At 43.2% G+C, this 16,486-nt stretch overlaps 2 protein-coding genes and 1 non-coding gene across 4 annotated transcripts; 2 read left to right on the top strand and 1 right to left on the bottom strand.

Moving 5' to 3' along the window:
- The first annotated feature begins 4,051 nt into the window (after positions 1–4,051).
- On the top strand, positions 4,052–12,335 carry LOC100830939 (protein SHORTAGE IN CHIASMATA 1). 2 transcript variants are annotated; one of them, XM_024461271.1, is made up of 11 exons: positions 4,052–4,468; positions 4,628–4,711; positions 4,791–4,874; positions 4,961–5,017; positions 5,105–5,197; positions 5,616–7,570; positions 8,254–8,461; positions 9,016–9,750; positions 9,909–11,420; positions 11,697–11,805; positions 12,289–12,335. In XM_024461271.1, exons 1-11 carry the CDS (start codon positions 4,181–4,183, stop codon positions 12,318–12,320), a joined length of 5,157 nt encoding a protein of 1,718 aa, XP_024317039.1. In that variant the 5' UTR covers positions 4,052–4,180; the 3' UTR covers positions 12,321–12,335. The 2 variants fall into 2 exon arrangements, with proteins under 2 accessions (XP_024317039.1, XP_014756880.1); XM_014901394.2 differs by lacking the exon at positions 12,289–12,335 and adding an exon at positions 11,917–12,203.
- Positions 12,336–12,497: 162 nt separating this feature from the next.
- Positions 12,498–13,187, top strand: LOC112271699 (splicing factor, proline- and glutamine-rich-like). The gene has a single exon (XM_024461467.1). The coding sequence runs from the start codon at positions 12,498–12,500 to the stop codon at positions 13,185–13,187; it is 690 nt and encodes a 229-aa protein (XP_024317235.1).
- Positions 13,188–13,931: 744 nt separating this feature from the next.
- On the bottom strand, positions 13,932–14,003 carry TRNAP-UGG. Its single transcript has one exon. It is a non-coding gene; the product is annotated as a tRNA-Pro (tRNA).
- Positions 14,004–16,486: the final 2,483 nt, after the last annotated feature.

The raw sequence follows: 16,486 nt of genomic DNA, 5'->3' as shown, positions 1-16,486 counted from the left end.
GCAAAATATAAGTTATGTGACTAAAACATCATTAAAATATTCGGATCACTACGAATCTAATGATATTTTTTTTAATGTAATACACATCTTATTAGTTAAATTGATGATCTTGCAATATGCGCATGTCTTATATGTCCGGACGGAGGTAATACATGGTAAAATAGTGGTGACATATCATGTGAAAACTTTAAAAACGTCTAATCCCATTCATTAGATTTCAAATAAATGGTTCAGATGAAAGATGTAACATCTAATCACTTAAAGCATTTTATGAAGAAAAAAAACAGCGAGGTGGGATTCTCTTGGTTTTTTTCTACGTATAATATATTTAAGTGCTTAGATTCATCTAAACCGTTTATGTGAGATCTAACGATTGAGAAGTTTTCACTGGATAGAAGTTTTCAGCCGATACGTTCCTTAAAAAGCAATGATATATTAACAAAATAATATATTTGAAAAACATATCAATGATATATCACAACTTTCATTGATATTTAATTTCATTAACATATATTATATAATTGAAATTTCAACATCATTTATATTTTATTAAAATACCATTACTAACTTACTAATATGTGTGATTACATGCCACATGACGACGCATGACACATGTGCACCGAAACCACTTCAGACGGGGTGATGAACCATTGAGTAATGATTTTATATACCTACCCTAAGAGTTCCTATTTACCTTAAACAGGAACTATTCCTACCAACTACCACCTCCTACCCCCGACGCGGGCGAGCGAGCGGCGGCGGAGGCCGACACGGGGGAGCCCGCGGCACCCTCCTCCCGACGCGCCCCGCGGCTCCCACCTTCTTCCCCCGGCGCGGGCGAGCGAGCGGCGGCTGCTCGCAGCACCTCCTCCCGACGCGCCCCCGGGCTACCACCTTCTTCCCCCGGCGGGGGCGAGCGAGCGGCGGCGGAGGCCGACGCGAGGGAGCCCGTGACGGAACCGGCGAGCTACCTCCCGTCGCTGCCGAGCGGACCTTCTTCTCCGGCGCGGGCGAGCGAGCGGCGGCGGAGGCAATCGGTAGTTCTACGATATATTTTGAACCGCTTGTCGGAATGATGCAAATTATACGGCGTTGGAAAGCTATGAACCAGGCGCAACCTTTTTGTTTATAACGTTTTTGCTAATTCTTAACGCTTTAAGAGCAGTTTGCAAATTACCGTCCGCCGGATTACGACCAAACAAAAAACAACGGACGATATGTCTACGATATATTTTGAAGCACTTGTCGGAATGATGCAAATGATACGGCGTTCGAAAGCTATGAACTAGCCGCAACTTTTTCGTGTATAAAGTTTTTGCTAATTCCTTACGGTTTAAGAGCAGATTTCGAATTACCGTCCGCTGTTCGAAACCGTCAGGAAGTTCACAGGGTATACATGAGGAAGATATAAGCGGCGGAGGTTTAGAGACCGCCAGGAAGTTCACAGTCTATAAAACAAAAGTTCACTCGTGTATCGATGGAAGTTCAGAACGTTCACGCCCGTAGACCTCCTTGTTCTCTAACGTGGGCAAAAATTACAGTCAGCGGAGTTTCAGAGACTGTCAGGAAGTTCACAGTTTATAAAACGGAAGCTCACTCGTGTGGTCGATGGAAGTTCAGAACGTTCACGCCCGTAGACCATAGTTATAGGCGTGGTACGCTGGGAAGTTCACATGTGCTTTTAGGGAAGTTCACGTATGCAGATTGAGAAGTTCACTAGCTAATTTTTATTAGAGTTTACTTGTACAGAAGTTCAGATGCCCTATCATGGGAGTTCGCTCGTACAGACTGAGAAGTTCACTAGCTAGTTTTCATGGAAGTTCACTTGTTTAGACTGAGAAGTTCAGATGCCCTTTCATGAAAGTTTCGTTTGTTTAGACTGAGAAGATCACTACTTAGTTTCATGCGAGTTCGCAAGTTTTATCTGGCAAGTTCATTAGCTGGCACGTTGCAAAAACAGGGGTGTAATAGCCTTGTTAATATGGATCGGCAAAACTTTCTCGTCAAAAATCTTGTACCAGGGACTTCACGGTCTATAAAATAAGAAGTTCACTCTTGTATATAGGGAAGTTCAGTACATTCACGCCCGGACACCTCCTTCTTCTCCGGCACGGGCAAAATATTACAGCAGACGGAGGTTCAAAGACCATCATGAAGTTTACAGTCTATAAAATAGAAGTTCACTCGTGTATCGATGGAAGTTCAGAACATGCACGCCATGTTGCCGCGTAGGATGTACTGATTTTTCTTCACGATTCTCAAACTTTTTTGGATTTGCGCAAACAATATACCGTTGGAAAGCTACTGAAAATCCGCAGCTTTTTCATATGTAATGTTTTTCCAAATTCCCCACGGTTTAGGAATAATTTCAAAAATACCGAAATCGGATCAATCTAAAAAGGACGGACGGTATTTTTACGATTGTTTTTGAACCGCTTATCAGAATGATGCAAGTAATACGGCGTTGGAAAGTTATGAACCAGGCACACCTTTTTCGTATATAACGTTTTTGATAATTCTGTATGGTTTAAGAGCAGATTTCAAATTACCGTCCGTACAGACCACCCGTACTGCGTGCGCGTGCAGAGTATAGCGCAGCGAGAGGAAGTTCACATCCGCAGCGAGGGAAGTTCAGTCGTGCAGGCGAGGAAGTTCAGATCATTCCCTTTTTAGATAAACAGGAACCGATTCATGTTACAGTTCAACCTAAACTACTTTGGAAGCCTAGCTAAACGTGTGATGCGGCTTCTCCAAGAAACTACATGAGGGTACCTTTTAGAAAAAACTGGTTCAAGAAGTCGAAAAAAACGCAACCAATATATTCGATACAAGCTTACTTGTTCAACCTATGGAGCTCAATTTACACTAATTGTCCACATTCTTTCAAGTCACACCCTATGTACCCTACCTCGTCGCTCATGCCTAATTACTTCTCTAAAAAAACACTCAGATTGTTTTAGAGTTTATTGTCATCAAATCTACTCTCTCTGTTTTTATTTACTACTGTATAAAATGATGTTTTGGCTAGTCATGGCCATATAGCGGCAGGTGCAAGGTGTGCACGTGTTCATGGCCACCAAAACTTAGGGGCCTCCAAATTTAATCTACTACTCCCTCAGTCCAATAAAAGATGTCTCAACTTTGTCAAAATTTGAATGTACCTAGATATGACTTAGTGTATTGATGCATTCGAATTTAGTCAAAGTTGAGACATCATTTGTTGAACGGAGGAATACTAATTAGCTACGCTTAATTAACATCAAATTTAAGGCTCATTAAATAGAAATAGAAAAAGGTCCATGAGAAGAGTGGCACTGTGCTTCTCCTGTACTCGTCTATCAGATCAAACCACGTTTGGCCACCAGCTGTAGCGATGTGTCATGGTTATCCAATTTCATTTAAAAAATACTATTTCTTCCGTCCAGCAAAAGATATCTCAACTTTGTCAAATTTTAGATGTATTTAGACATGAATTAATGTATACATGCATTCAAATTTAGTCAAAGTTAAGACATCCTTTGTTGGACGGAGGAATAAAAGGACGAAGCTTTTCCGTAGAGCATGTTATTGCTTCACAACTTTATTATTCTAGCATAAAGATTTTATGTTGTTCTAAGTGTTGTAAAAATAATGCATGCTGAAATAATATAATTAAGTGAAAGTATACTTTGCTTATGTAACATTTTTCTAGTTTTGAGGCCACATTTTACATTTCGCACTGGGGCCTCCAAATCGTAGATACGGCCCAGTGGCTAGTCAAATTGACTTGGCAAAACGTCTGATAAATGAAAACGGATGAAGTAGCTACCTTAAACATGTTGTACAGATTGTCTAGATGACTTAGAAGGTAAGAATCATGTAGTATAACATATGTTTTTAAGTTTTCTCTGGCAATTACAGACATGCCATTTGAGTTTTCACTAAGATAACAAATTCCGACATTTGTATTTACTCCTAATCACTTGGAATTTACAAATTTAAATCCAGAACCACGGCAGTCTACCTTTAGTTGGTACTCCGTCAGTACAGATGAGTGGAGGAACCGAGGAACCAACTCCACCCTCCTTCCACACCACGCCAGAGCACCGCAGCCGAGCAACGAGATCAAGCGTTTCAACATTTCAAACCCAAACCACTGTCTTCTTCCTCCTCCAACTCCCACCTCCTTCCCCGCCTCTCCATGCGGACTCGCTTCCTCGCCACCGACTACTTCTCGCCGTCGGCGTCAGCCTCCTTTTCGGACCAAGCGCTAGCCCTAGCGTCCTTGCGCTTCCCTTCTCTCCCCGTCCCTTCTCTTCCTCCCGATCCTCACACCCCCCTCCCCCTCCCGTTCCCCGCCGACCTCCCCGCATTCAGCGTCTCCAGCGACGATCTCGACTCTCTCCCCATATCCTCTGCCCTCTCCGAGTTCTTCGCCGCCGTTATCCCGCAGACCCTGCCTGTGCCGACTATCCCCGCCGCCGACGAGGTGAGTCAGCTGTTCTATTGTGGTGCGTGTTCTCCGCTCGTGTTGGTTTGATTGGAGTAACTCGGATTGGGGGATGCTTTGCGTGGTTTTGGTGAATTTCGTTATTCCATGTCGGAAATCGCGCGGCATTTGAGTTAACAGCTTGGGTGCTTCACGCAGGGGTTGGATGATTACCTATACGATAGGGGCTGGCAGTGCGAGGGTTTTAGCTGGAAGGAGTCTGTTGGGTTCAGATTCCCTAAGGTAAGTGATGCTTACCTCTTTGTTCACCCGTAGGTTTTGCCCCCTTTACATGTATTGAACGATTGTGTTTTCATTAAAGGCATTGGACGAGACCAGCCGCGGAAAAGATGGGAAGGGAGACGGATCGAGGTCAGATAGATTGGGGACCTCCACGGATACGGAGGTGATTGAAGTTTTTCGGGTTTTTTCTTTCCGTTGTGACTCCCCTGTAGGAGATTAGTGTGTGATTTTTGCACTGGGTGATGTTAGAGATGGGAACTGCTGAAGGGGCTCAGATTTGAGGTTGTAGAGGTCGATCTCCTACAGGTAAGCTGTGTTCAGTTATAGTATTAGCTAAGATTGCTAAGTGATTTCATTGTTATGGCTCAAGCCTTGTTGTTTCGTGGTTCTAAGGTTTTGCAAGGAGACATTGCATCCTTTGGTGGTGATGAGTCGGCTGATGGTGTCACCTTATCATTTCGTGTTCCAGATGTGAAAATCCACCTGGTAATTTACTTCATCCCAGAATTTTTCAAGCAGTTACCACTTACCAGTCTATTTTTAAGACTCTGCATGTGTTTGGAGCTGCAGTTCAGATATGAGAAGCAGATGAAAATATCGTACTTAGAATTTGATGGTTAGGACTTAGGACACGTACATAATAACAATATGATATGAAGCATGGTTCCCTCCTACGTTAGGCGGTCACTTATTTTTGAAGTAAAAAACTTGCATACTTCTTGCTATAGTCATGCATTATATGTCTAGAAATCTCTGTCATTACCATCAATTCATATCCAAATTTCTTACACCCGCTGATTAGTGTGTTGTCGATTTCATTCTGTTGTGTTGCCAAACTCAAAGCACCATGCTGTCTATTAATACAGTTTGCTCATATTCCCATCTTCTATTTAATATCTTGTAGGATTTCATTGATATTGACAATGACATGCCAATGGCATATCCAACTGAACTTGCGGATTCAATTTATCAAGTAGAGAAAATCCCTGTAAAATACATAGATGATGACCATTCTTGTGCAAGAGATATTAGCTTCTCAGCAATTGCAGCATTAGATCATGGAGTGAAAATACCACAATTGGAGGTCAGTAAGCATTCTTGGGAGCTCGATGAGTGTCTAACAAAGGCAGATATATCCCATATTTTTCATAACCTTGTTGAACGCTTGGATGAAGCACAAGTTCAGCATTCAGTGTTTAACTCAACTGAGTTTTTGAGATCAACTGATATGGACATGTTGGCCTTTGTTTGCAAAGATCCCCCATGTGCAGATTATCAAGCAGATAAACCAATAACAGTCACAGCTGCAGTAGAAATGGATCTTGTGAGGATCAATGATAATATTCTACTTGAGAGAAAATCAGCATTATACCCTCTCAAGCCCGACGGGACCTGTTCAGACTTGCCTTGCTCAATTCTTTTAGAAGAAGTACAGATCATTGATTTTCCTTCAGATGATGCCTTCAAAATGCTTGTTAAGTCAGAGAGAGCTAAGCTGAATATATCTGATGAACTATTCAAAGGTGACTTTGATCCAGCAAAGCGGTTCTATGAATCAATAGTCAGCTCTGAGTTGGCGCTGGTTGATGATACATTCAGATCACTACCCACACCTATTTTAACTGATGATATAACACTGAGATCCATCACTCCCCCTCTAAGAGAAGTACTGTGCTCCCTGAAACCACGTTCTCTTTCTGCAGCTGATGGAATTTATTTGGATTGGCATCTTTTATTGGAAGGTCCATGCAACCGGGAAACCTGCTCTACTTATGCAAGCATGGTTGAGGAAGTAAAAAGTGACCATTTAAATTCTGAGCTGCAAGTTAGCTGTCAGCAGACATCTGCACTTGGCTTCGATTTTCTTGAGTACTTTTGGAGAAGTGCAAAGCTTCAAGATGTGGGCAAACAGAATAATATTTATGTCCCTGCTCCTCTACCTCAAGATCCACCTGCTGTAGTGGAAACGACTCAGAAATACAGACAAGAAAGCGATGCTAGAGATCATGGCCACATGGAAAAATTGAGTTCAGAAAAGGCATCTTCCTTATTCGAGTCAGAATCACAATCCAATAACCTAAACTTCTACTTGAATGTCAGAAGTGGCACCAAGAGAAGAACTAATGATAAAAACATTTCAACTTTAGATATCCCTCACGCAAAAGAGCAAGCAGCTTCTTTTTCAAGCAGGCCTAAAGTTGATAAGCTCATAGAAATTCATCCTGTCAGCCTCTCAGATTCTATTCGAGTCCTTATCAAGCACATCCATATAATCTATACATCAGCTTTGCAAGAAAGTGCATATTTGAGACATACTTTTTCGGATGGACCTGGTTTAAGCATTTCGAAGCAGAAGCTTCTTGAACTGATAACCGGAGAAGGTTCAGATGACTTCTATAGTCACTGTAAATATGAAGATAAGATGGAGCTCATTGTACTCTATGGATTAAAACAGGTTGCATATTACCTATGTTTCTTTGGGTTGCATGCTGCCCACCTTTACATAAGCAACTTGATTGAAAGCTTTGAAAATGTTCCTGAGAGGTTAAGAAATATTCATCGTCTCATTGGTGAAGCGCGGTGGAAAGCTGAGAAGCATCAATCGGAGTCTCATCCATCATTATTGGACATTGAGACAATCCTGGTATCTAATACACGAATCAGCCAAAAAATCCTTATAGTTGCGGATAGAGCTTTCTGGCTGCCATTGGGTCAAAAGTTAACTTCTATGAAGATGACATTTGTTGAGCTGGGAAAAGACCCTGATGCTGCTTATTTAGATCCGGTGAACAAGACAAACTCTACAACTTGGGTGCTGAGAGGATTGCCGAAATCTGACTGCATTTTGCTAGATAATAAGTAAGTACATATGATAAGAAAATCATGCCAATTATCTTCTTCAGTTCTTGTTTTACATAGTTCTATTACAAACCAAGTTACTTGTAGAAGCAAATAATCTGATACTTTGGAGTAATCTATTTAATCATCGTGAGAACATTCTGAACCAATTAGCATACGTAATGAGTAAAACATCCAAATTGGATCAGTGCAAGTATAGGATCCAATCAGCCTTTTCATTATGGTATTGCAATCCACATGTTTTTCTTGGTTGCTGCAGATCCTAAAAAAAGGAAGTCTATACGTCAAAGATAAATTTTACCAGTTTATTCACAAGAAACTAAAATAATGGTTTAGTTTTTAACATACTGAATACTTCACAACATTTTCGGTGAGAAAAATCATACCTATTTTTAGGAGTTGGATTTTTCAAAAGAATCAATGACATGTTACTCATCGAGTCAACCTGCAGCTTTTGTTCCTAACTACCCTTGTAGAACATATACCTTTGAGGCTTCATTTTTCATGGTATAACAGAACACATAAATTACAGTACATTAATGCAATATATTAAGGTGTGGAAGTTTGTAGCGGAGTTCATTGTTTTTTGAGTATTTCTAGGTAAATGATGCTTTTTCTACACACTTCATGATTTTGGTGTGTATGCTCTCGAATATTTGTCATATTTATCTTCTACTTTGAAGGAACATTCCAGCTTCATTCCCTTTCAATGAGTTTGGCATAATACTGGAATATGGAGGTCCAAGTAAATCATCTACTTTGTTGTCTCTGAATCCTAAATTAGATGGTTTTCCACCATTGCATTTCCTCTATGTCAAAGTGGATGTTGAAGATTTTTCGATTGCACTTGCTGAGGACAACCATACAGATCAAGATTTGAAATCCAAATTGGTAAATATCAATCACCTGTTCATACTTACATTAGTTTAGTCTTCAATTATTCACACATTAGTCATGATGTTAGGAACTTATCACCATATGTTGGTCATGCTGTTTGGCACTTACTGCTCTTTTACTATATGCTCACTCAATATGCAAGGCGATTCTGGTCTTAGTGGTTGGTTACTTCAGTAATTCTAGTCTATGTTCCCATAAAGTTAAGCGTCCCATATATTATTTGTATTTTCTGCACGTCTCTCACTAAAAAATGTAGAAATAAGCACCAGGAGTTATGTAAATAGTTGTAGCATTAGGTCTCTTATCTCAAGTTTATCCAGTCTATCTTGTAAGTGGTGCACATGGCATTTTATTTTTCTGAATTCTTTTGAGGCCCCTCATTGTTGGGTTCTACCAATGGTCAATGCGGCAGCAAAAGATATCCTGCTAAAACATAAATGACTAAGCATTCCTCCTGATTATTGTGGGTTCTACCAATGGTCAATGCAGCAGCAAAACATATCCTGCTAAAACATAAATGCCTAAGCATTCCTCCTGATTATTTGCAGGACACAGTTTTGCATGCACTTCAGAAGGATTTGCAAGAGAAGATGGATAAAATGCGCATTGTTGATTCATTGAACTTTATACCAGAAACTAATCATCCACAAGGTCTGCAGGAAAATCTGCGCAAACATCTCAGTGGTGATTCAACAAAGAATTTGCCTGTAGATGATCAATGGCTCAAATTAGAATCTCCGGAGAACAAGAATATTATTGATGTGCATAATTCTGTGCCTGCAGCTGAACAACGGCACATACAGGAAACATTGAGCAAAAGAACTATTCTTGATCCACAAACTTGCGTGCCTTCAGTTGAGAAGAGCAGCTCTACTTCTTCTGTATCTGCAAATGTGATGAAACAAGACAATCTATCTGCTACTGACTTGCCTTACAGTGTAACAATTGACAGAATCACGCCAGGAAGATTGTCTACCTCAGAAGCGGTGATTGTTGTAAACACTCGAATTCATGGAAAGAACATGATTTTCTCTCGAAGGTCATCTTATCAGCAGATACTATCTTTGGAGAAAAGAGGACTGCAGGTTGTGGAACGAGACGTTGATCTTCCTGTGGATCTAATACTCAGTTCTGCAGTTTGCTTAGTATGGTGTGAGAGCAAAATGTTTGGATGCAATGAATTCACATCATCAATGGAGACATCTAGCATAACCAATTTTGTAGAGACCATAGCAACCAATATTCTGATGTCAATTAGCTTCTCTTTCAGTGGCTGCATAATGGTAATTGGTTTTGGTACTCCTGATTTTTTTCCTCCTATAATAGAGTTTTTATGGTATGTCTGTCTTATGTTATCAATGCATATGCACATATGCGCACTTGTCTTTGAGGTATATCTATCTATCATAAAAGAATAGTTTTCTTGTTTCTACTTTTGTAGGTCTTTGAGGGAGAACCTTACTTCCTTTCTGTTGTAATGGAGTCATCTGATTCTCTATATGCTGCAGCTGCTAGTCTGGTCATGAACTTGCAGCTATTCTTCTCACCCACCTCCAAGTCAACAGATGAAATAATTCTCAGTTGCATTAGGTACGCGGCTAGGTTAAATAAAGCTCCTCCGGATATACCTGAATCAGAAAGCCTGGCTGAATCATTTCTCACGAAATTCCCTTCAATCAATCCCTTGTCCGCACACATAATGCTTTCTTCTGGAGGCAGCCTTGTGGAGTTGTTCAGCTGGTCACACGAGCGGCGTATTGAGGCCGTCGGAAAGTATCTGTTGTCTCCACAGAGCATTTCTCTATTCAGTGCCTTGTGCAAATTTGGTGAGCTGGGTGAATCAAGGTCTGTGATGACCGATTGCTCTTCTGTAGATTCAGACATCTGTAGTCCTTTGTTGCAGTCTCCAAGGAAGAGAAAAAAACGTGCCTCACAAGCTTTTGCAGAACCAACTATTGCTTCCCTCCATCCTGATCTTCTAAACCAATTGCCTGGTGACTTTGTAGAACATGACAGTGGATTGTCACCGCCTAAATTGAGGAGGTTTTCCAACATGACAGTGCCTGAGCGTCCAGAGGTCTTTATGTTTGATCAAAGTTTGAGTAGGGGAGGTGTAGGGGTTTCTTGTCTACCAGGAAATCATGATGTGGACGCAATAATTGGCAATCAGACCACGGGTGATTATTTCAGCAATGGATTGACTACAGATATGAGGACATATAATGGAAGGGCTAGCAGTATGGTGGACACACACAACTTTTCTTGGCGGCCTGAATTAGGGGGTAAAGAACCAATCGAAAGCTCTTTTTCCGCAAGCAAACCATCATTCAGCAGAAATTACAGTCATCCAATTTTTCCAACTGCATTGGAGATCAATGATGATCCTCGTGACTGGGAGATTTCAGAAGGTGCACATCACACTTGGAACGAGCATGCACATGCGGATATTGACACAACCTCTTGCAGGAATGATGTGGGCAGCAGATATCATGAACCAAGAGAGGTAATAATGCAGAATCCAGCAAGTTCGCTTGCTTTTCTGAAACAGGATATTGGCTGTCATGCATCTTCACATGGTTCAGGCTGGGAAATTGATTATCTTAGGCAAATGAATGAAAAAAGAAGAGCACATCAGGCGAGATCGAGATGTAATTCATCAACAATGATGCCAAATTCAAGAATAGGGGATGGATCCTCTAGGGTTCTAAATCCCCCATCTATAGAATCCTTCAGATACCGAAGAGATAGAGACAGCATGGATAGAGATACTCCTTCGAGGGATCGAAGCCCTTGTAATGGGACTCGCCGTTATGGGAAAAGCAGAGGAGGAACTAAAGCCCCAAGCCACAGGCCAAGAAAAGATTTGAAGATGCAACCGAGTGTAAGTCATGAAAACCGGATAGAGCCATCCAGGGATCCAACATGGACTCCTGTTGACAAGAGAGCGCGACAGGTATGCTAACAGACTCTGTTGTCATACACTCCCTCCGTTCCATAATTCTTGTCTCAAATTTGCTAAAAAATGGATGTATCTATTCCTTAAAAGCGTCTAGATACATGTAATATTTTGACAAGAATTATCGAACGGAGGAAGTATTTGCTATTCCCTCCGTTCCTAAATACTTGTCGCTGTTTTAGTACAAGTTTGCACTAAAACCACGACAAGTATTTAGGAACGGAGGGAGTAGTGTTTAAGACGCATAAAGTTAATGTAGATGACTTTGTGCAGAAACTCTCATTTGCAACATATGGGAAGGAAAAACAAAGCAAGCTGATCTGGAGAAACCAAAACAGCCCCGGCCTCGGGTGTGGCTTCCGAAAAAGATACCGGGAAGAAGGTATGTAGGTTAGAGGCCCCCAGTCCATAATGCAAATTAATGGTGTTTACAAATACATTCCATGAAAATATGTCTTAACAACATTTTTATCGTGAACTTTTTGGGAGGTAGTATCTGGAAAGAGTAAAATATGTTCGTATGTCAAACAACAACTCGTCTTGAAACATTGCGGGTGAACTACTGAAATACCAACATCATTGTTTGCCTGCTATGAAGAGGAAGAAGTGATTGTTTGTCCTTTTGAACCCTCGAGACTGACCTGGCGCTCATTCAGGGTGTTATTCTCATTTTGCACTTCAGTGATTGTGTAGAAAGATGTTTCCGTTTCTCAATATCACTTAATATGTTTCTTCTATAAAACAAACTTAGTTTAGTAAAAGAAAACGCTATTTTAGTACTGTACTGTATATGCACTTATTTTGCATGCAACGAGTTGAATTTGTTGCAACTCACGAGTCCGAGTTCCTGGCCGTTATTGCGTAGGATTCAAGTTCGAATCGGACACCTGCTCGTAATCGACTACCTGCACTGCCCGTGAGGCGCAGTAGACTAATCCGAACCCGAAGCCGACTCGTCTTACAGGCACCTTTTAAATCCCTACCGTTCTCCTGGCGACGATCCTGTCGAGCCATTGTTCCTCTTGCGTGCTTCAAACCGAGATTAATTTGCACTCGTCGGAGCAAAAGATCGAGATGCAGCCCGGAGGCTACCACCCTCGTGCCAACACGGCCCCGCCACCGTCCGGCGCCGGGTTCCGCAACGGGAACAGCAGCAACAACAATGCTCCGCCCTACCGCCCGCCGCAGGAGCAGATGATGACGACGCGGCAAAGGGAAGAGGTGCTTCTGGCGGCCGGCCGCCTCGCCGCGGAGTATCTGGTGTCCAAAGGCGAGCTGCCCCCGCAAGTTTTGCATAACCGGCCGCCGGCGCCGCGCCCGTTCCATGAACGGCCTGTAGCACCCCGTCCGCAGCATAATAACCAGCCGCCGTTGCCCCTCCCGTTCCAGGAGGAGGAACGCCCGCTCGCGAAGCAGCACTTCCAGCCCCGGCCTCCGTCGTTCCAGCGTCCGTTCGCTCCCCGCCCGTTTCAACAACACCGGCCAATCGCGAAGGCGAAGCGTCCCAGCCCGTTCTTCTTCCAGGGACGCCCGCCCGCGTTCCATCCGCGCGCCCCCGCGGCAGGACCGTATCGACCGTTCCAACACGGACGTCCGCCGTTTACATCTGGCGCGCGCAGTGGCCCCGGGAGCGTGACGCAACGCCAGGGCGATGGGAACGATGCGCCGGCGGGATATGGGAGCAACGTGCAACAGGTGCCGCAGTCGGGTGCCACGGCTCAAAGCCCTCAGATGATAAACCAGCCGAACCAGAACCAAGGCTAAGCCGCTAAGCTCGAGAGTAGAGTCGAGAAGGGTATTTTAGCCTAGAGTTTGGTTATATCGACCTGCTAGTTATCTGCTGACGAGCCCCGCACGCGATGGCACAATTCTGTAGATCAATTACCCTTCTCTTTGAATCTTCTTTAATTTTCTAGAGAACTTTGAATCTTTTGTGCTGCAAGGCAGAACGATCGATTGTAGACTGACCTTTGGTGTCTGGTAGAACTACAAAGATAGTACCACTAGCAAATTGTTGAATATTCATTGCTGTTAGAAATTTTTCTCTTATTTGTCGTCTTAAGTTTGTCATGTCAATTATATGCCCACCATCTTAATGGGTTGTATCTTAGATAGACAAGTATTTAATACATTGGACCACATTTTTATTAAGAGTATATTAGTATAATCGGATGATGGATAATCGATTTAGCAGTCTTTGTGTTAATCTGTATGTGAACAGAATGTTTTAGGGTAAAAAAGGATGTTTTATCCGTTCTCATCAATTCTACGCTATACGGACAAAATCTAAGGTATTCAGAAAGACATAAGTTTGTAATTATAAGCTTCAACGGATGGCTACACAGTTCCCCAAAAAAGGATGGCTAGATATGCATTATTGGCCTTTGACTACGTGGGGTTCAGCTTAGTTAATGTATCGTATGTGGATTTCCAGCTTTTTGGAGAAAAGTTCACCTATTAAAAAAGTAGAAACAGAAAAAGGGGCATTCTCGAGTAGAAACAGAAAAAGGGGCATTCCGAGAATCGAACTCGGGACCTCTCGCACCCAAAGCGAGAATCATACCACTAGACCAAATGCCCTTGAATGGTTACTCTGAATTAAAGTCCTTAAGTACGTTTGCGTACCCCATTTCTTGATTTTCTTAAAGACAGTGTGCAATCAATCATCGGATGGAGAAAAAAGGTCATGATTTTTTATTTCAATGCATTCATGACGCAAAATTTTACATAAAAAACAATTAATCACACACAGAGAGAGAGAAAAATCAGCTGTGAACACCCAAAGATACTATTCGTGATAAAAAAAAATACAAATTCAGTCAAAGTTAACAAAGTTCAACTTAAGACAATCCTGAATGTATATGCATAATTTTCTTAAGGTTTTCTTAAACAGGATTTATAATGAGCGAACGTTCGCTCTTTAGTCTCTCAGAGCGAACGTTCTATTGGCTATTCGATCGGAAAGATTTATGACTGGGATCGTGTCACGTTTTTTTGTGGTTTGGCAAATTTATGTGCGTGGATGGCAACTTTTAGTTATGTAGAGTGGCAACTTTAGCCTGTGAAGGTGGCAACTTTGGTTCTATACGGATGTCAACTTTGTGTCGTTGCGCTAGAAGACTAGGGAGCGAACGTTTTAGTTGCGTGAGATGGCAACTTTAGAGTTATGAGGCCGGCAACTTTAGTTCTGAGAGACTGGCAACTTTACCCGTCGCGCTAAAAGGTTAGAGAGCTAACGTTCGCTCCCTATTCCATCCCTTTCTTAAATATAACATTCCCTCCGTCCTAAATTAAGTGACATCTTATTTCGGGACGGATGGAGTAGTACTATGGAGTAGGTGTTACTTCCTCCGTTCTAATTTTTTTTACATGTTTTTAATACTCTTCACCAAAAAAGAAACTCCAGGAAACTGGAGTAGACAGGAACTAATCAACACCTCCCCGTCCTTAGGGAAACTCCAGAGGGGCGACGCAAATGGGGCTCCTAGGTCCATTCGGACCGAAGCGGACCAAACGCGTCGCCCAGTGGGGCGACCCATTTGCGCGGCGGTCCGGATTCTAGTTTGCGTCGACCCATTCCGACCCCAAAGCTGGAGCGGGTTTGCGTCTCTACGGACGCGGAACGGAGCGCCGCGCGGTCCGGTTGGTCCGCACGGTCAAACCCCTTCGCTTTCCTTGTCCCCACCTGCCAGCGGCCCAACGCTCCTTGTCATGGTCATATTAAATGGGGACCGCGTCGTCCCCATTTCCAACTTCACTGACCACTCGTCCCCAGTCCCCGAAACCCTAGCCCATTCCCCACTTCACCGCCGGTCCCAAGCTCCGATGGCGCTGCCCTTTTGGCCACGGAAGACGAAGAACGACCACGAGGCGTCGTCCTCCTCTTGTCTGCCCCGGAGCGCACCGCCGGCATCGCGGCTCCCTCGCCACGCCCCGTCCCGCCGGCATCTCAGGGATTCACAATTGCGCCGCCCGCGCGCTCCAGCCGGCTGGGTCAACGCAATGTCGGCGTCGACCTGGACCGGGAGATTTGGGAGCGTGGCGTTCCGGTGCTGTGGCCGGACATCCACCTCCTGCACGGGTGGCACCTGAGCCCGGCGCCGCCCGTGCCGGTTGTTGGGAATATGCCCTAGAGGCAATCATGTATGATGTAATTCCCAATGTATTCATAAATATTATTAAGTTGTCCTTGTTTGAACATCTGATATGTATCATTGAATATGTGATTTGATTGTGGAACTATGTATTCATGTTGTTCATACTAAATTGTCCTTAGTCATTGAGGTTGTGTTGGACACATAACCTAGACTAATGTGAAAGTTGGCTGATGACTCGGTTCCACTTGTCATGGGCATGGTGATGTCATTCCAGCTTACACGGACTCGGCTAAAGAGTTTAGCGAGTCGGACTGACCCATATTGAGATGCAACGAGTAGGTCGTCATTTGCATGTCTCAATCAATGTAATCCTTAGACCTGAGGTTATCGCACAATCCGAGTTGTGGATCACCAACTTAGGTTCTGTCAAACGTTGTTCCGTAACAGGGCAGTTATAAAGGCAGAGTTCGGGTTGACTGAGAATCAAGCTGTGTGATGTGGATAACCAAGATGGGATTTTGCCCCTCCGACTGGAGAGATATTCTCTGGGCCCTCGCGACTTGGTTAACTGTTAACCGGGTCGATCGACTAAGAGTTAGTCGGATGAATCGTATATCACAAATCGAGAAGAGAGTTGAACTATTAAAGGGATGACGATTAATCGCCTATAGTTCGACAAGGTATATCGTGAGGCAAAAGGGACTAAGACGTATGTCACATTGGAAGGTACGTCGTCATGTCTCGATGGTACTTGGGAGTCGGCACGTTCTGCTAGGAGCCGCTACCGATTGATCGATTGTGAGTCGGACTCCAATCGTGTCCAAGTCGCCATGAGCCTGCGGGGTCACACACTTAAGAGCGGGAGCAAGTATTTGGTCGGGTTGGACCCGAACTGGAATTGGGCTGACAATGCGAGTTGGACTCGCAGGGTGGATGGGCCACAAGGCTTGGAGCCCACTTCCACTC

The sequence above is a fragment of the Brachypodium distachyon genome, chromosome 3 (assembly GCF_000005505.3).
Source record: "Brachypodium distachyon strain Bd21 chromosome 3, Brachypodium_distachyon_v3.0, whole genome shotgun sequence".
Classification (NCBI taxonomy): domain Eukaryota; kingdom Viridiplantae; phylum Streptophyta; class Magnoliopsida; order Poales; family Poaceae; genus Brachypodium; species Brachypodium distachyon.
The sequence above is the reverse complement of the archived record's forward strand: the minus strand, read 5'-3'. Positions and strand labels throughout refer to the sequence as shown.

Excerpts from the sequence above, each read along its gene's own strand:
- LOC100830939 (XM_014901394.2), top strand. The coding sequence starts at position 4,181 with ATGCGGACTCGCTTCCTCGCCACCGACTACTTCTCGCCGTCGGCGTCA. Across the intron at positions 5,018-5,104 it reads TAGAGGTCGATCTCCTACAG|GTTTTGCAAGGAGACATTGC; the intron begins GTAAGCTGTGTT and ends CGTGGTTCTAAG. Across the intron at positions 11,421-11,696 it reads TTGACAAGAGAGCGCGACAG|AAACTCTCATTTGCAACATA; the intron begins GTATGCTAACAG and ends GACTTTGTGCAG.
- LOC112271699 (XM_024461467.1), top strand. The coding sequence starts at position 12,498 with ATGCAGCCCGGAGGCTACCACCCTCGTGCCAACACGGCCCCGCCACCG.